The sequence below is a fragment of the Camelina sativa genome, chromosome 17 (genome assembly GCF_000633955.1).
Source record: "Camelina sativa cultivar DH55 chromosome 17, Cs, whole genome shotgun sequence".
Classification (NCBI taxonomy): Eukaryota; Viridiplantae; Streptophyta; class Magnoliopsida; order Brassicales; family Brassicaceae; genus Camelina; species Camelina sativa.
Window position 1 is genome coordinate 3,746,081 of NC_025701.1, and position 14,430 is coordinate 3,760,510.

General features: G+C 36.2%; 3 protein-coding genes across 7 annotated transcripts in view; all 3 read right to left on the minus strand.

The window, feature by feature from the left end:
- LOC104755102 (F-box protein PP2-B15-like) overlaps positions 1–2,339 on the minus strand; it is a 5,377-nt gene extending 3,038 nt beyond the window's left edge. Inside the window, exons 1-3 of one of the 4 annotated variants that reach the window (XM_010477437.2) lie at positions 1,586–2,339; positions 1,374–1,492; positions 1,249–1,284 (exon numbers count right to left, since the gene is read on the minus strand). In XM_010477437.2, coding sequence (XP_010475739.1) covers positions 1,249–1,284; positions 1,374–1,492; positions 1,586–1,987 — 557 coding nt within the window. In that variant the 5' untranslated portion in view covers positions 1,988–2,339. Of the gene's footprint in view, positions 1–602; positions 1,285–1,373; positions 1,493–1,585 lie in introns of those variants that run through there. The other 3 variants (XM_010477436.2, XM_019239718.1, XM_019239719.1) reach the window with 3 other exon arrangements.
- LOC104755103 (probable protein phosphatase 2C 5) lies at positions 2,661–5,434 on the minus strand. 2 transcript variants are annotated; one of them, XM_010477440.1, is made up of 9 exons: positions 5,233–5,434; positions 4,733–4,965; positions 4,471–4,642; positions 4,149–4,366; positions 3,946–4,053; positions 3,741–3,866; positions 3,424–3,656; positions 3,040–3,280; positions 2,661–2,951 (listed from the first exon to the last, which is right to left on the minus strand). In XM_010477440.1, the coding sequence occupies exons 2-8, from the start codon at positions 4,940–4,942 to the stop codon at positions 3,061–3,063; spliced, it is 1,287 nt and encodes a 428-aa protein (XP_010475742.1). In that variant the 5' UTR covers positions 4,943–4,965; positions 5,233–5,434; the 3' UTR covers positions 2,661–2,951; positions 3,040–3,060. The 2 variants fall into 2 exon arrangements, with proteins under 2 accessions (XP_010475742.1, XP_010475741.1); XM_010477439.1 differs by having other exon boundaries at positions 2,661–3,280.
- On the minus strand, positions 6,009–12,351 carry LOC104755104 (kinesin-like protein KIN-14G). Its single transcript, XM_010477441.2, has 18 exons — positions 11,883–12,351; positions 11,341–11,540; positions 10,914–11,060; positions 10,147–10,395; positions 9,971–10,042; positions 9,820–9,888; positions 9,596–9,691; positions 9,311–9,472; positions 9,120–9,201; positions 8,924–9,019; positions 8,650–8,817; positions 8,451–8,557; positions 8,150–8,328; positions 7,859–8,020; positions 7,323–7,740; positions 7,032–7,235; positions 6,476–6,939; positions 6,009–6,399 (listed from the first exon to the last, which is right to left on the minus strand). Exons 1-18 carry the CDS (start codon positions 12,010–12,012, stop codon positions 6,273–6,275), a joined length of 3,132 nt encoding a protein of 1,043 aa, XP_010475743.1. The 5' UTR covers positions 12,013–12,351; the 3' UTR covers positions 6,009–6,272.

Below are 14,430 nucleotides of genomic sequence, written 5' to 3' on the forward strand. Positions count from 1 at the left end.
AATGACAAATAAACAAATCGAAAATGTTGTAAACAAATGGCTATAAACCATTAAAGGACTGAGGAATAATAATGTGCCTACGAATTTACTTATAAGGTGTAAATGATATGATAGTACAACATACACGTGCTTGCACCGTTTCTATCGATGTGACAAAGTTTTATAAAAACCAAAATATAGAATAGAGGCCACCTACACGAGATTAGGTGAAGGTGACACCAGAAATTCGATATATGTGCTAAGATTGTCCTCATCCTCATGTTATGCGAATTGTAATGACCACATTATGACTTGTCTTTTTCCCTATTTTCCTCATTTTAAGATTAATCCATGGAAAACTCTCTTTATATACTATTCTTGCAAGTGTCAATAGTGTCATTAATCAATCAGAATTATTCGTATTTGTACAACAAATCATACGTATTTGTACAACTTATATTATCAGTACGTATTATGGATATAAATAAGTAATCGATAGAGATGTTTGAACAATTAGCAATTATTTGCCCCAAAAAAAAAAAAGAACAAGTGGCAACTAAATGTCAACAAATGTAAAGTAAGGTTCACAATCACAATCACAAGAATACGCCATACGAACCAAATTTGACAATTCGTAGTCTTCATTTTTTTCTTGTCAGATGACAACTGACAAGTGTTGGTCTATACGTTACTCTACATGGATAATAATGTATAAATCAAACCACCAAAAGAGTTGTCTCTCATCTTACATTTTGGACCCGAACCAAACACATAATCAGGTAAACCCAAAATTTGGCACTCATTTTTCCGTTACTACTCACTCACTTTTGGGGTTTAGGCCTTACTTCAATCCCATCAATAGCAATCCCACCTTTTAACTGATAACCTTTAACTTCGGTTAGACTCATAACAACCTCCATGTCTTCACCACCTTCTTGTCCCGTCTCGAACTCTCCGAGCTCTATTTCCATCCACCCATCGTCTCTCACCTCTGGCTCCCTCCTATGAGCCCCGACAACCTTGTCCATCATCGCCATCCTCTCTTCTCTCTGTCCGTAAAACAGCCGCTCCATTTGTTGTTTCTTGCTATCCAAGCGACTTAGATAAGTTGACTCTGTTTTCTTTTCACCATTCCCCACTTTTATCCAAGTCTCTGCCGGAACTAGCTCTAGCCCATACGCACGTGACGTCACTTTCATAATCAGATAAGCTCCGTAGTTTGTGTTGGGCGATAAAGCTCCGGTTTGGATTTTTCCGATGATTTCTAACCAGTCCGTCATTATAAGTTCCACCCCTTCCGAGAATCTATGATCCAAAATATCAAAACAGTGATTAGGTTTTGTGTTTACACCAATGATATGTACTTTTACTTATTTATTTAATTAATAAATGACCTTGAATCTGATCGAGGGTTCCAAGACCAGTAATGTCGTTGGTTGCTCCAAGTTATGGAAAGATCTCTCGCCGATAAAACATACGATATTTTCCCGGAAAGTTTCTCGATCTTGAACATCTGATATTGAAAATGTATCCATATAATGATTTCTTGATATTTTTCTTTAGAAAATCAAGAAAGTAGTAGTAATACTAATAATAATATACTAACCTTTCTGCCATTATCGATGAGGATTGATTCACAGAGATATCGATAGAGCTCCTTTTTGGAGGAGAACTTCTGGTGGTGATCAGTCGATCTAGAGACAACGTGGCTGTAATCGGAAGGTAGAAACTTCTCCCAGACGAGATCAGAATCACCGGCGACCTTGAAGACTGAGGAGACGGCCGACGAAGAGAATGTGTCGGCCGGAGTTGTGAAGGAGAGGATGTTCGCTACGCATGCTTCTGGTAACATCATCCTTCTTCCAAAATTGAGGAGAGAGAGAGAGACTACTACTATGGCTCTGTTTTGTTTTTGTTTGTTTTCGAGACGGAAAACGTGACCGAGATGAGTCTCTCTTATAAGCGTCCATTTTGGACCGAATGGCCCATTCCCGAATAGTAGTAACATACTAACATCATTGCCTTCTTCGCAGACAAAACGTTTGCTGGTTGTTTGTTTGGTCGAGAAAACAACGTTTGTGTCTCCCCCAAAATTTTAAGAGAGAAAAGTTTGTTCTCTTATTATATAAGCCTTTTTTTTTTTTTGGTGAAAGACAGGGGTTTTCCCCTGGTTTTATTAGAACTTAAAATAGAAAATTACAAACAGATGCGATGTAGCTTGGTTTTATTAGAACTTAAAATAGAAAATTACAAACAGATGTTTCCCCCTGTGTTCTGTATTTGATTTGAGGCTTTTTGGTTTTTGACTTTTGATGAGATATTTATTTGGGTAACATGATGGTGTTAACTGTTAAGTAGTAGTCCCTTCTCCGGCAATGAGGCGCAGAACCGGAGATAAATGAACTTCTTTATTGACAAACATGCTCACCGACGTATTATTTTGTAGGGTATAACTATATTATAATAATGGAATATTTGTAAATAATGAAAACGTGTGTATTACACTATAATAGTTTCTAAACTTCTAATACGTGTGTATTACACTTTGACCACAAACACAGAGATGAGAATCAAGACCGCATCTTAAAGAATTGACCAAACCAAACCATAGCAAAATTACAAAAACCAAGTGTTTTCAGGGTCACATTGGCTCAATCATATCACCAGAGGAGAGAGGTATAGACCGAAAACAAATTAACTTCAATTGATGGGCGCAACGCAATAGGATTGACAATAACCAAATATGAATTACTTACAACTTAGAAACTCTTGTTAGTATATATATATCAGCAATTCCCAAGCAAAAACACATCTACGAAGGTAAATGGTCAGCATAAGCCGAGTAAGCAAACCAGGGAAATCTCAAACAATGGAAAAGAATTGGATCTATTGTCTCTCTTCCCCTCTCTCTCTCTCTCTCTACAAACATTTGCATACACTTCTACTATTACCGCTACTTCTCCAATCAATGCCTGGGAAAAAAAACACAGTACCAGACTACCTCACAGAGCACACCAGAAGAAGGTAGATAAGAAAACGAGATACATACGAATTTCTTACCAGATATTAGCAATGTGGCTTTTATGTTTTCACTGAACCTTTGCTTGGTCTTTTTCCTTCCATAGCGTCTTTCTTTTTCTTGCATATTGTGCATAGGAAGGGACCTTCCCATCGATTAGATGCTGAGGAGATGATGGAACCCCCGTTGCTTGATAAACCTTCACCCGGAGATTCATCTGTTTGACATACAGCACATTTTAAGAGCCCGTTCTCCGTATTTGAGGGAAGATCCTTTCCCAATCTGCATACCAAAACACCAACCAATAAAAACTAAAAATCAGTATCTGAAGTTAGTTACTTAACGCGTTAGATAAGACCTTAAACACTTAAACACGTATAATGAGACAAGTACTTGCAATATCAGTTTCTTGGTCAGAATATTACCTATCTGCAAGCACAGCAGAACCTTCTTCAAACAACTCTTCCACAACTCCTACAGCAGAGAGCTTGTTCCCGTTTTTGTGGTTAGTAGCTGTATGGTTTTTCCTAGAAAGAAATGAGGTGAATGCGTTTTGCTTCTTTATGGGCGTTGGAGACAAGGCTAGATGATCAGATGGAACTATGTCAACAACTACACAGGTAGTATCATCCTTCAACCCTTTTGTTCGCAATGCTTCCTGATAAAACATATGATTCAGAGAATAAGAGGAATCTCGACTGGAGGAAGTACACAATTAAATCAACAGGGTTTATTAACCAACCTTAACAACAAGTTTAGCAGCAAGCTCGGCAGACAAACCACGACAAGCTTTTGCAGCCGTATCAGAAGACAGTATATCCCATATACCATCTGAAGCTATAATGAGTCTCCCTCCAGCATCTGAAAGCTGAAAATACATTTGTGTTCAATATCTAATATAAGAATTGATGAAAAACGCACCAAGGGGAAGGGGGAAGGGAGCTTACTTTCACTTGCTTAACATGTGGTATAGGGACAATAAATTCTCCCACATCCGTATCACCAATGGACCTCGAAAGACACAAACCACCAGGCCAGCATCGAAGTGGACCAACCTATTGCATCGTCGGAATGAAAGCACATTACAAACCCTACCACAGCCAAAACACACAATGACGGAGTAACTTAACTTTCCTGGAAATGATCATACCTCATTGCCACCAAATACATTGAGCCTTCCGACCTCACCTCCACTGGCAGTTATGCGTTCCCTCTCTTCAACATTCTCTTCTAGCCTATGATCAACAGTCAGCAGTGAAACCACACCACCTTGGGTATCTAATATGCAGCGGGAGTCACCAACAGAAGCGACAGTGATAGTCCAACCATCAATTAAAACAAAAGTCACGGTTGTTCCAGAAGTTTCCCCTGTAAACACAACAGATCAAAACAGTTAGAGCATACTTGAAAAAAAAAACGAATATTAAAGCTAGCAAAAGGCCTTTAAAACAATGAGCATAAGCGTAGTAGACCTTTCTGCTGAAACTCAATGTCAGTTTTCACAAAGCCTGCAACTAAAGCTCTAGGAAGAGCTTGAAGCCACTCGTCCCTACTTGCACCTTGAGGAATTGCACTCACCACATTGTCCAGAAGATGCTCCTTAGTATATATGGCAGCTGAATTACCATTGTGTCCATCAAATATCTATAGACAAAACAAAGGATAAAATTAAATGAGAGTTTTTTGAGTTCAAGAACGCTATATGTGTCACCACGATACAGAAGAATGTGTTACCCCGAAAACTGAGAAAGACGATGAAGGATCACCAGGTACTCTCTGACAATCAGTTTTAATCAAAAAGTAGTCTTCTCCTTTCTTAGCAAGAGCAGCTTGACCATACTTGATAAGAGGTTTCTCTACTTTCTCGCTCCTAAGCTCATTACCAATGAGAGTTGCAAGAGGAACAAGCGGATGATTCGTCCTCGGTGCTTTTGACACGCTCATCTTTATCCAGACTTCAGCATTGGCTGGAACAAAAATCACAGACAAAAATTTATCATTTAGATATATGAATTGGTTTCTACTGAGTTACTCATACATAACCTCATCGTCGTGAATGCAACCAAAACAAATGCAGAGGTAAACCCTAATTTACAGAATTCTACAATCTTTTGAGATGCCGAAAAATTAAAAATGTGATAAAAGTAGAATCGAGCAGATAAGCAACAGAGAAACTCAGTAGAAGAGCACTATCGAAGCTTATCTACACAAAGTTAAGGAACCATGAAACTCACCAGAATGAAATCGCGAGTAGCATACAGAACAGATCTAGTATAAAGAATGGCTTCGTTAGATAATGCTAAGGTCCTCGTCGCTTCTCCGGGGGTTCGTCGTTGAGAATTCGAACGGAAAGTATGAAACCGCGTGAAGAGTTTACAGAAGAAGAAGGAGTTGCAGAGTGGATTTTCTCAGATTGGGGGAAGAAACAAAAGCGACGCGGGGGAGAGGTTAGGGACAGCTAATTTTATTAGGAAAATGATATCTTTTGAAATTACGTAAGTACCCCTCAAAAGTTCTGCTTTAGGTAAATTTAATTAATCCACATGTATGTATATTTTTAGTTAATTTTATAGAAAAGCATATCTTTTTTTGAAACGTATTGTGAAAATAGGAATTTATTACAGACAGTAAAGATATTAGGTAGTTTTAGTTTATAGTTCTTTTTTCAATATAATTTCAATATTCTTAAAATACTTTATCATTAAAAAAAACTGTCTATTTTTTAAATAAACAGGTTGACTTTTTTTGATCATGTTGAGAAATTATTGACACACTTTTTCAACAATTCTTTTGACTTTTTTTACTTGCAGCAGTTCAAACATCACGATTCACGATCCCTTCTACTCAAACTGCCATCGATAATGAATATTCTGGTAGCTTACAAATATCATTTAGTAAAAATTGCAACGTTTACAAATCATCCTCTTAAAACTTGAGAGAGTATATATACAAGATTAGAAAGAAAAAAAGTGTAATCCTCTCTTGATGAAAGTGGCTACGAAAAGAAAAATATATATTGGCGTCGAGAAGAAGTATACAAATTATATCGACATTACATTACAAAAAGAAAGCCCATAGGTTCGTCGTATATATATACGCCATCCACATCAAACAAAACATTATATTCAACCTATATGGCTCATAACGTATTCTACTCTTTGTATACGGCGTGTATATGTATGACCACATATATATGAATGGGTCCGCCAAAACAAAAACAAAAAAAGAATTTGGATTGTTTTGTATCGTATTACTCACAAAATGTATTCACTAGTCACTTGGGATTTTGTCTCTTCTTCACAACTAGTGTAGTGTTATGTCTTGAGGAAGTTTGTCCTGGTGTGTTTGAGCCAAGCGACAATCTCCTTGTAGGCGTCGGAATTAGCGAAGGTATCATACTCCTGATCACCAACATTAATTCCCATTAGCAAAAGAATACATACACATATAATCCAATCGTCTAAAAAAAAAACTCACCTGGTCTCAGCGGCAACTCTACTAATTTTTGATTGAGTCTTCTTTAGCTTAGTAGTAGAAGAACCCAATGAACCATTAGAGGCTGCTCTAGGCAGATTCACTTGAACATTCAGCTGCCACATCAAGTTTTTCTCCGAGCAGTCACTTGTTGCGGTTTCATCTGACTCGTTTGCTTCTTCTTCGAATGGAACCTTCTTTACCTCAAATCCTTTATCTACTACATTATTGTCTACACCTAGCCTTGGTTCACGTTTCAAGCTAGACGATCGCTTCTGATCAACCAGTGTATGTGATCTGTTTTCAGGTTTGCCATTACGTGTGATTTCGTCTTCATGTTTATCAATCCATTCACTGCCTGATATAAACTCCATTTCCTCCTCTTTCTCATCTCTCGACGGACTTTTCCATGATGGTGAACCCGCTAGTCCTTGTAAGTCAAGGCTGGATGCAGAGTCATTTTGACCCTGCAAGTAAATTTCACTGTACATTATGAAGTAACCCACTGCAAGATGTATCCTAGAGTTTAGTTTGTGATTGGTTCATGAGTTCTCTTTACCTCAATGCTGTTGGCATCATCAATCTGTGACGACGGCTTATGTTTGGTTTGGAACTGTCTTGGGTTTGCTGATTTAGAGAATGAAGACGAAACGCCGAGTGACTTTCTTCTGAGGAGTTTATCAGGTGTAAGGGGCCTTGGTAGCTGTGTTTGATCAGCTGCCTCGTTCTCCTTTCTCGCTAACGCAAGTTTTAAACTAGCAATCTAAAACCAAATAACAAATGTAACTGATTTGGATAATGAGAATGAAGAGTTTAATAATGTGAAAAAAGTACTGAAGATTATAGTGACCTGTTCTTTGAGTTCTTTAACCTCAGAAGTGTCCTTGTTGACACGAGCAGCACCGAGTTCAACAGTGGCCACCCTCTCTGCAAATTTCAGGGTGCTGAGTGTTTCTCCCAGAGCTTCTTGTTCAGGGCTAATGTGAACAAACATGAGTGTTTTCGCTTGTCCTCCTAAAGCGTCCTGGAGAAGTTGGGTGAGTTTGCTATTTCGATAAGGTATATGGTTGTTTTTCTGGGAGAGAGATGCAATCACGTCTCCAAGAGCAGAGAGAGATTTGTTGATGTGTTGTGCCTCTTTCAACCTATCACCGGTGACCTCAGACTTGTCAACCCTTTCGCTTCCAGCAAGATCAACCAAATGCATTGAACCCCTTAGAGTTGCACCTGATGTCAGATCTTTTCCTTGGACATGTACTGTGAGACAACTGCATATATATAGTATAGAACATGTAAATACATTAGTTACAAGTTTGATGAGCATTTAATCAAACCTGACGTGATACAAGTTAGCAAGGTAGTGCATTAACAATCAGAAAAGGGAACCTGTGAGAGCGACTACTGCGGTCATTCATGGCTGTGGCGCTGACTGCACGGTTCTTTTGACCAATATTCATCAAATGAATGACGTCTGAAGTTGTGGAGACTGGAACCAAGGTCGCCTCTGGCACGTTGATTCCATCTTGTGAACTATTTCGGATCTCTAATGTGTTCACAAGTCAAGAAAAACAAACACAATGATCTTACGCAACAAGCATTAGGAATCACTAAAGAAACAGAACAAGCTAGAGAAATCTGCAGGGTGTTAGAACTTAGAAGTCTGTAAAAAATGGATATCTGCTGGTTTGGCCGTTAGTGGCAAGGAGATCTCGGACTTGTTCGTTGTAAATTTCAAGCATTTGAACTGAAATGCTATATGAAAAGGTTTCTTTTCTCACACTTGACAAATGGAAGAGATCACTCAATGCTCTGTAATTTACTCCTAAGCTTTCATCCGTCAGTTCATTAGGTCCCATCTGATTACCACACCAACAAAAGAAACTTATAAATAAGGATAACATTGTTTTTGTATGAGAATATGATGAAAAGTCATTAATTACTGTACAATAATTAAGTTAGATTGTTCAAGAAAAAGTACCATGGTGAAAGTTTTTCCGGATCCTGTTTGGCCGTATGCAAATATGCATACATTATAACCATCAAGAACAGACCGGATCAGAGGTTGAGTGTCTCCAAACACCTCCTCTACAATATTAAAATTTGTAATTTTTTATATGAGAGCCGAAAATTGAAAGAAGTATAGAAAATTCAGGAAAGAAAAGGTGAGAAAATTATACCTTGAGATGCTGAAGGGCCAAACACTTTGTTGAAGGTGAATGATTTGCGACCTAACTTTGAAGGGTTTGCAATTGATATAGTTGAATCTTCTATGTGTTCCACAGTAGTCAAGACACTTTTTTGCCCAGGTAAGAATGGTCTCACTCGACAATAGACCCTTATGCTCCCTGTTAACCATTTGTTAAAGCTTGAATATTGCAAAACGATCTCAACTTAACACCAAAATTACAGAATTCATGTAGGTGATAGCAATATGTATTCCACAGTTTTTACCTTTGAGGTCTTGGACTTGATTGTAAAGTTTCCGGTTTTCTTCAAGAACTCTTTGGTATGATGAAGCTGCATACGCAAGTCCATGCAAATGCTCGCCTGACCCCAAGAAAGAGAACAATCTTACAACTACTTTCTTTGGTAACGATTGTGAAAGAAAAGCTATAAGATAGTGACCAAAATCACAGTTGATTCTCACCTAAGCTAGTAAACTCTTGGTGATATTTTATCTGCAAGAGACTAAGACTTGCTTTTACAGCCTTTAGATCGTGTTTCAGTACCTGCCAACACACATATATATACTTTCCCTTAATAATCACCAAATACAAAGTCTTATAACTGGAAAGAGCGATGCAACATATATCTGTTACGTTCAACTGAACTTTATACCTCAGTATGATTTTGCTGTATGTCAATTATCATCTGTTGTTTCTCGGTCTTCACTTTTGAAATTACATAGAGCTCATAATCTTGGCTTTTAGATTCCTCAACACTATCATCTTGTGGAGTTTCCATGTTGTTTACAATCTCTGTCACATGTTCTTCTCCGTTCTGAAAAATATGTAAAGTATAAACCAGTTCAGTATATATTACACTGATAGATTAACAGATCCACAAAGAGTAATATGCCTATATGGATAACAAGATCTTTAATTTAAAGGTTGATGCAATTACCGAAGCATCATCACTTAGCACCTCCTCATTGCATGAGACAGTTCTCCCAAGATCGCCAGAGTGAAGCTCATCCTTGTTCCCAGCGCTCATTTGGAACTAAGCAATTGCATAATTCGAGATGAATGGTGTAAAGAAGGTATAAGAGAAAGTACATGCTTGTTATCCAAGAAACATGACATCACGCACATATGGCCATAGAAAGGCCAATTACTAAAGTTGCTTACCAATTCTTTCTGTGTGGCTAATCTACGTTCATATTCTACCATGACAGTTTTCAACATATCTTCCACCATCTGGATATAAACAAAATAATATTTGATCATTTAGTAGGGTTCATTAAGTTAAAGAATAGTAGGAATGTAGTTTAATGCTTACACCGGGAACTTCTTCTTGCTTGGCTTCCAAGAACACCGCACGAACAATGGCATCTATTGAATCGGCACTTCCCTGAAACAAAACTAGAAATGTAAGTTGAGATCTTTTTAACCTTAAACAATATTAGGGATATATATATATATATTATAAGAGGCATTGGTGTATAGCTCACTAACTTCGTGTTTGGTACTAGAATCAGGTTGATCGAACAAAGGTTGTTCATTGGATGGAGTGTTAGAAGGGCTACTGGTGACTGCATCCACAAGTGCTTCTGATTCTTTGCGTTTGTATTGTTTTGCGATGCCAAACGTGGTTGGTCTTGTGTTCACAATGTATCTCCATGTACCGTTTCCGCCGCTCTGTTTCCACTCACGATATGACTTGAGAGCCAAAACACATTCCACAATTCTTGCGGATTTACCTCCCTGAAAACACATCAAGCACAACACAGAATGTGTGTCAATGTTAATTAGTAATTCCCACATTATAAAAATGAAGATGTCTAGCTTTGTTAATACATTACTTAACCCAAATTATGGAGAGTGATTACCGATTATAAAAGACTAATTTTATTTAGCTAAAGTTAATACATTACTTTTGCAACACTGATGGAGTGATGGTCACAACGACCCTACCACGACTGTGCCATCAATGTGTCTGCAACGACCCTACTTCTGTTTCTAAGTATGAGAGCGACCATTTTAGCTTAGTCTAGGTAACCCCTCCGGCAAGGTAGGTCAACCTGCTATGATGAAAATTGATTCGAACCTAACCTATGCTAGCATTAACACTATTAGGTATCGATCATCTCTCAAGTTAGTTACAATAATTCTCGGTAATATATGTCTTATTAACCCTAGGTCGTCAGATATCATTGTATTCTTCATAAACGGTAGATAAGTTTCTAATATGTATACAGTAGAATTGTGATTTGTTTTATTACCTTTTCAAAATCGGAGACTTCAAACATTGGAATACCCATTTCCTCCACAACCACAAGAAAGTTTCGAAGATTCTCAAAGTACTGAAACGCAGATAGAGCTGCTGTACCATCTTGACTAACAAGAGGATCATTTGGAGCTTCAACGACCTGCAAGTTTTGCAGTCACAGAATCAAGACTAAGATAACCACGAGATACTTATGGTCCCAATTACAGAAACATCGGCACTACAATATTAATTCCTGTAACTCTATAAATATATATTATTACACAAAAATGGTACTAATCATGCTTGCACAACTTTTATCCAAGCAGGCCTTAAGACGTTACAAAAGTCTTTTAAAAAGTTTAGTTTAATAAAAGCCTATATATTTTTAATCCATAACAAATAATAAAGGATAAAACAAATGCTTAGGTGTGAGACATTACTTTTGGTACGGCACCAGGTTTAACTCTGTTGAGGACATTGCAGAGCAAAATCCCACTCCTTAATGCAATTCTGAAATCATCCTCTGAAGGATCTGCTGGCAAATCTCTTCCTCCAACTACACCAAGTGTGTTTCTTATCCACCTTGCTGCTTCATACCTTCTTAAATCTGAAGGATCTACTGGCAAATCTCTTCCACCAGCTGCACCAATTATGATTTCATTTTTCTCATAAGCAAGTGTGTTTCTTATATACAAAGTGAATATAAATTGCAGAAGCTGGACGGTAATACGAAATCTAGACAATAATCAAGCATCTTGGATATATAAAATTCATATGTTTCTTGATTGATCTAGTAAAACAAGAAACGTCAAATATCTAATTCGTTCAAGTAAGAAGCTAACAATGGTCATCCTAAATTTCTGTATACCATCCCTTAATTAGTCCCTGACTCGATTACAAACCCTAATTTCAGAAATCCGCAGCATTCAGAGAAAAATTCAATTCAAAAGATAGAAAGAAACAGAGGAATCGACGAACGTACAACTTTCGTCGGCTTTTGTCGAAGTGGAAGAATCAACACCAGCGCTGCTAACTCGAATGTTTCGTTGTTTGAGAAAATCTTCCAGAATCGATGCCAAACAGAGTCGTGAATCTTGTTGCTCCGTCGCCATTGACAAGAAAACGATTCAATGCTTTATATAGCTTGATCAACAAGATACCTAGAAAGAAAAAAAAACTGAAAATTCAACTCCCAAAATCTCAACTCAGAAATCTCACAATCCCTTAAAATTTGATTACAGATTCTCTTTTTTTTTCTTTTCCAAAATTCGAACAAAGAATTGTCAAAGCTATGTTAGCTTACAAGGATATGTTAGAACATTGCTCAGATTTATAAGGAAGAGAAAAGAAAGTGAAAAGAATTGAGAAAAATGTTTTGACCTTGTCTTTTTTTCTTTTGTACGAAAAATTAAAACAAAAGGAAAGAAGAAGAAGAGCGAGACATGAATGAAGCAGAGGCCCCCGAGTCTCCTGGGTTTCTATAGATGGATGGACATATTCAATATTCAAAATAATTTTTTTGTTTATTCTTAATTGCTCCATTTTAATATGTACGAACTTATATGGGTGGTGAAAATATACAATACAAAGGTCTTAGCTACGAAAATTTAAATCCTGCATATGTTTCAAGTTTCAACCATCCACTAAGTTCTATAATGAATTAATGGTAACAAAAAAAAATTAGTACTCTTCGAGTACAATAATGTTCTAACTAAAATTCCCAATTTTTCTAAATGGGATTTGTATCCGAATGATTTCCTACTAATTATTTTGTCTTGTTAAAATCTATGTTTAAATATTGAAATATAAAATTTTATAGTTTGACATAGAAAAATCAACATAGTTAAATCTTATACAGTGCGTTTTTTTCCTTTTAATAATAAAGTAGAAAGTGAAAATTAAAAGCTTTGGATCTCTAAATTCTATGAAAGAGATAATTAAAGGCTAATTATGAAAACCATGGTTGGACAACTTATATACCTTGTACATAACTATTTTTTTCTTGCGTATAGAGGTGATTTAAAAGCGAATGAACATGATATCATGATTAGAGATGGTTTTATAACCAGAAATTAATAAAGGTCAGCATGAAAAGTTATTTTTAGTTTCTTTAAAAGAACTAAGCTATAATTCGGTCAACAAGACATTTAATTTAGATATTAAGAAGAATTATAAACGAAAAAGTTTTGCTAGGATGATTGTACCCACATCTTTTGAAAGTGACCCTTTTTAATTAATTATCCTATTAATTCATTGAAAATTAGTATATATATATATATATTTAATTTTTTTTGTAGACTTTTTTCCCCCAAATAATATTCTATTTTCTCTTCGTGATATATTTATTGAACATGATACCAACTCATACAAAAAAAAATGATAGAAATATTATTTTTTAAAATGTTGTGACTTGTGAGTATATGGAAAAATAAACACGTATTACCACGAAGTTATATGTTGCTAATGTTTGGAAACTTAGTTTAGCACTTGTCACCTGATGTAAAATATATACTCGAAGATTGTAATAGTTAATGTTTGTTCTGTATTGATTATGGATGAAAACAATCGAACGTAACTGGAATCATTCAGATAATTGAATGGAATGGATAGAGATTAGGTTAGTTTTGGGATTTGGTTAATTATTGATTTGTATTGATTATGTTTGAAAAGTGAAAACAATCGAACGTCATTGAATAGATGAAAAAGATTAGTGATCACTAAAATTACCATCATGTGTAAATCGAAACAAAAATACATAATGATTATTTTTAGCTACGCCAACGCCCCAAAACCAATCTTTCTTTCTTCTCATCGGACCTAAAGGAGCCAGGCAAAAAGATTTGGGCTTTTTCATGCCTAGAAAAAGTTAGCTGAATGAAGAAGGCCTTCCCTTTAGAAATTTTTAAATTGATAAATGAGCTTATTATGGCTTCGACACCCTTACTAAAATAAGTCGCTAATTTTGCTATATAAATTATACCTAGAGTGGTTAACAAACGTTTCGTTCATATTGACTATTCTATCCAGGGTTAAATATTTTCGAAGTATTCATCTATCTATTGTAAATTTGTAATCAATCTCGGTTAGAGAACCAACACTAGCGATTCTTTAAAATAAGTTGCGACAGCTGCTCGATAATTAAATCCCGGTTTGAATATTCAAGGCACGAAACATTATAGTTTGCGTTGAAACGAAATTATAAACACTTGAAAAAACGAAAACAAAAATTGAATAGAAATTTAAAATCAATTTCGTATGAAACTCAAGAAGGTCCTTGGTGATTAGGAAGTGCTTCTATAATGATAAGACACATTCAAATTCCACACTGTATTTTCAGTTTTCACTGAACAATTCGTTTTCATTTACTCGCCTTAAGTTTGACCTTGCTTCTGTCCGGACATTAGAATTGGAGAAAATAAAATATTTGTGTTTTTTGTTGTAGTGGCATACATTTCTTGTTTCTCACGAAAACGATCAAGAACTATCGAAATATAACAAAAGAAAAAAAAAAAAAAAAAAAAAAAAAATTT

Bases quoted from the DNA above. Each gene is read 5' to 3' on its own strand.
- LOC104755103 (XM_010477440.1), bottom strand. From the start codon at position 4,942: ATGAGCGTGTCAAAAGCACCGAGGACGAATCATCCGCTTGTTCCTCTT. The intron at 4,367-4,470 runs GTCTACTACGCT...TTGTGTTTACAG, and splicing joins CATTGAGTTTCAGCAGAAAG to GGGAAACTTCTGGAACAACC. The intron at 3,867-3,945 runs GTAAGCTCCCTT...ATGTATTTTCAG, and splicing joins CACATGTTAAGCAAGTGAAA to CTTTCAGATGCTGGAGGGAG.
- LOC104755104 (XM_010477441.2), bottom strand. From the start codon at position 12,012: ATGGCGACGGAGCAACAAGATTCACGACTCTGTTTGGCATCGATTCTG. The intron at 8,818-8,923 runs GTAAAAACTGTG...AATGGTTAACAG, and splicing joins TCAAGTCCAAGACCTCAAAG to GGAGCATAAGGGTCTATTGT. The intron at 7,236-7,322 runs GTCACTATAATC...ATTTGGTTTTAG, and splicing joins TTAAAGAACTCAAAGAACAG to ATTGCTAGTTTAAAACTTGC.